Raw genomic sequence first — 4,647 nt, 5'->3', positions numbered from 1 at the left:
TATTGTATTGATATTCTATTACTAGATAACATGGCTCCAAGTGTCACATCAAGATTCTGCTACTTAGTAATGATATTCCTTGTATTGTATTGATATTATATTACTAGATAACATGGCTCCAAGTGTCACATCAAGATTCTGCTACTTAGTAATGATATTCCTTGTATTGTATTGATACTCTATTACTAGATAACATGGCCCCAAGTGTCACATCAAGATTCTGCTACTTAGTAATGATATTCCTTGTATTGTATTGATATTATATTACTAGATAACATGGCTCCAAGTGTCACATCAAGATTCTACAACTTAGTAATGATATTCCTTGTATTGTATTGATATTATATTACTAGATAACATGGCTCCAAGTGTCACATCAAGATTCTACAACTTAGTAATGATATTCCTTGTATTGTATTGATATCCTATTACTAGATAACATGGCTCCAAGTGTCACATCAAGATTCTGCTACTTAGTAATGATATTCCTTGTATTGTATTGATATCCTATTACTAGATAACATGGCTCCAAATGTCACATCAAGATTCTGCTACTTAGTAATGATATTCCTTGTATTGTATTGATACTCTACTATTTGTTTAAGTTTTTGCCTTTTCCAAACTGTCATTCAGGAACTGATCGTCAGAGTTTTGGTTTTGGAGGAACAGGAAAGAAATCTTTTGCTAAACAGTTTGATGACTATGGAGAGGTAAGCTTTACACATTGTTTTTTGATGAGGTATTTTGTTGTTATGGAAAGGGTATTAAAACATTTTTTTTGCTTCTTGATTGATACAGTTCTTTAAAAAAAAAAAAGGGACATCAATTTCAAGACCCGATAGTCGTTTGTCTCACTGTTATCAAAATATTGAGGATTATTTCTCTGTTATACAGGGTCAACTATAAAATATTTAAGTATGTATAATGGTATATTATTTACTCAAAGGATTTTAATGTTTGTAAAAATGAATAAATTTTCTTTGATTTATAATGTTTTAATAAGGGACAATAAGGCACGTTATAACTACACAAAGTAAGGTACTAGTAAACCATAAAAACTTCAAAACATCATGATTTTTTTATTTAATATAGATCTTGAAGTCATCATTTTTTGTTAATCTCTAAAAGTTAAACCTAGAAACGTTTATTATTAATTGAGGACATCGTGTTTTTATAATGTAGTGAACAAATTTTATTTCTAACAAAATGATATAATTTAAATTAAAGCTCACAGTTTAAAAATAAATACATGACACTTTTTTTACCATATTTATATACTTTAACATCAGATATTTTCCTGTGTTTAATGGTTGTTAATGATTGACATATCTTCTATGCAGGTATTTATTTTGGTGCACTCGTGAAATATTACCCCCATGACTTTTAGAATAGTTACGTGACATGCTGGTCAGTAAATACCTCTTCTGATTAGCATTGACAGAGATTGGGGTGAGGGGAGAATTATTTTGCAATGAAGTAAAGTGTTTCATGATCGTTAGGACTTGAACGTACTTAACCCTCTCTGCCCAGGCTTCATTTACTGTGCATGTCACATGGTTTTAGTGACTTACATTCAAAATTTTATTAAACTACTTTTTGTTTGTTTTACCAATTAGTATAGCATAAAATTGTGGATAATCTATATTTTAATAGTATATAAGTTTTAAGTTCTTAACTTTATAAGGTAATATTTAAAAAAATCCTGAATTTCCCCTAGTTTGAGAAATGTAATATATTTTCTCTAGGCATCCCCTCTTCTCTATTTTATTCACCACCCCTCCAATAATTCCAAAATTTAACATAAGTTACTCACTATAAAGTCGTCATTGCTCAAACTATAATTTTTATAGCCTTCAATTTTGTTTGGTTACATAGCTATCAAATAGAAAATCAGACCTTTCTTGCCACACCCACCTGTCACATTCTCTCTTTAAGGATTTGTTAGTAGTTCTCTTTTACGTTTAATTTAAGCCAAGGTTTTCTTCTATTAAATAACGTATTATATTACATTATGTTCTGAATGGAGAATTGTTAATTTCTCTGTTGGTACAAATTCCCACCAAACCTGTAATGGTGGGGTTGAATGAGTACAAAGAGGTAATGTGTTCAGTCAAATTGACCTTTAGATGTCCAGAGATCACATTTAATTTTGTGGAACTTCTTACAGATCTTAGTTGTGTTCTTGTACTGTTACAATTAATCTTTGAATGTCAAGATATCACACTTAATGTTTTGGGACTTGTGACAGTTTTTAGTTGTCATATAGTACTGTTACAATTAACCTTTGAATGTCCAGACATCACATCTAGTGTTATGGGACTTGTGACAGTTTTCAGTTGTCATATAGTACTGTTACAATTAACCTTTGAATGTCCAGACATCACATCTAGTGTTTTGGGACTTGTGACAGTTTTTAGTTGTCATATAGTACTGTTACAATTAACCTTTGAATGTCCAGACATCACATCTAGTGTTATGGGACTTGTATATCTGTATTCTGAGAGAACAGATAGAAAGCAACTGTAACTGGCCAATGAGAAACATTGTAAATACTTTTACGATATCATACTTTATACCAATTGCATGAATTTTTTGGTTACCCTCTTTCCTCATGATCTAGGGGGCCTAGACACAGCCTTAAAAAATTACACATAATGTATACAGACCAAGTTATTAATTTACTACATTTACTTGCTCATATTTTCCTTACATTCACTTTTTGAAAGAAATCCAACACTATGTGCTGTTTTTCTTATTATTTTTCCCACCTAGATTTTAACCATGTGAAACACGATGCACGATTGGCTGCTCATGTGAGCACTGACCAACCAAAAGTGGCATTTCATAGACCACTTCTCAGTCATTGTAAACAACAAATGCCCATCAATTTCACAACATGGCAGCTATATATTGGTTGTTTTCGTGGATTTTTTTGAAAAATTTTGTTTCCATTGGTTTTTACTTGTACACAATAAAAATTATCTAACTTTATTTTCATCATTTGCAAAACATAGGCATAGCATGGCAACATTTTGACCCCTGAATACAGTAACCTTTATATATCATTCTTATGTATAATATTAAAATTACATTGACTTATCAGTTGGATATCCTTGCTGTTAGCAATATTTTGGGCCTTAATCTCAATAATCTCGCAAAGGTCAACCGAGTTGTATTTAGGTTAGTCCTAAATCTACGTGCTAAGTTAACATTGAAAGGTAAGTCTCATAATAGGAAATATATGTAGTACAAAATTTAAAAAGAATATATATATATAAAATAATTTAACCAACAGTGTTAAATAAAGAATATATTATTATTTAATACTTAAACAAACACCAATTGTTTGCTTCATGCACAGTCACCAATTCCTTCTCGATCAAAAAGTGTGACGTTGGTATGTTGCAAGTATTATCTATTTAAAAACTTTTCTGCGGTGGTGTTCTGTATCTGTCTGGTTAAATACTGGATTTAGGCTTACCGTTTCTTGAAAAACCAATTACTCCATTGTCAAGATTCAAGTAACATCCAATCACATCATGAATACCAAATGTCTAGTGAGAAAAAATAAAGTAAAAAGTTAAGACAGAATCCATAAAAACAGAAAAATTAAGAATTTGTTTACAGGGTAAGCCTAAATCCAGTATTTGTACAATAGTAATTTGTATTTAGTTTACAAAAAAAAATCCTGCTTGTTGTAAGATCTTGCAATTATTTGTTAGGAAATAAAAACAAGATTTATTTGAAACATAAAACATGTACCCATATGATGATTTTAGTCGACTCCTGTCGTTTGGCGGTTTAAAATATCCATTTTACCGTGTGAAGCTAATAATTTCAAATTCAGCATTGTTCCTTGTGTTTCTTATTTGTTACATTAACCTCAATGTATATCTCTCAAATTTGACGTTGAAAATTGAGTTATAATTCTGCCATTTGTAAGTAATTTAAACTTGTATATTTAAAACATTTGTCTAAAAAGATGAGGTTTACCTCCTAAATTCCTGATTTTGACAGAATAGGCCATAACAAAAATGCATTGGCCTGAGATGGTTCAAGTAATACTACATTAGTTGTTGATTTCAAACTTCAATCACTTGTTAAATTTGACCTATATAAAATATACATTCTTACAGTCTATTCTTCATAATTGTACTTATAATATATATGGTTGACTCATAACATGACATTTTTTTACTTTATTACTGTTTGTTATCACCTTTCAAAATTCATATCTTGTATAGGAAAGTATCTTGGAGATGCTTTTAAGATATCACCAAACTTGATGAAGAGTGCTTTTTTTGCTTCAGTAGTGTTAAAGGTAAGGTTTACTGTGTTTTCCCTAAAGATTTTTCTTGACATATAAATTATATAATTGAAAAAAAGTTAGGATGTTTAATGCTTTTTTAAATATTGGTTTCGAAATATCAGTAGAAGAGAAAGAGAATTGTCAGTCAACCTTTTCAGCTAGTGTGAAAAGAGAAAATTATTAGCAGTCAACCTTTTCAGCTAGTGTGAAAAGAGAAAATTATTAGCAGTCAACCTTTTCAGCTAGTGTGAAAAGAGAAAATTATTAGCAGTCAACCTTTCAGCTAGTGTGAAAAGAGAAAATTATTAGCAGTCAACCTTTTCAGCTAGTGTGAAAAG

General features: G+C 30.3%; 1 protein-coding gene across 1 annotated transcript in view; it reads left to right on the top strand.

Moving 5' to 3' along the window:
* LOC106472728 (ATP-dependent RNA helicase Ddx1-like) overlaps positions 1-4,647 on the top strand; it is a 47,956-nt gene that overhangs the window by 14,823 nt on the left and 28,486 nt on the right. Inside the window, 3 exon segments of the mRNA XM_022401274.1 lie at positions 634-761; positions 3,104-3,218; positions 4,245-4,321. Of these exon segments, the coding sequence (XP_022256982.1) occupies positions 634-761; positions 3,104-3,218; positions 4,245-4,321 (320 nt within the window).

Source organism: Limulus polyphemus, unplaced genomic scaffold (assembly GCF_000517525.1).
Source record: "Limulus polyphemus unplaced genomic scaffold, Limulus_polyphemus-2.1.2 Scaffold5562, whole genome shotgun sequence".
NCBI lineage: Eukaryota > Metazoa > Arthropoda > Merostomata > Xiphosura > Limulidae > Limulus > Limulus polyphemus.
This window is presented reverse-complemented; position numbering and strand designations above follow the sequence as displayed.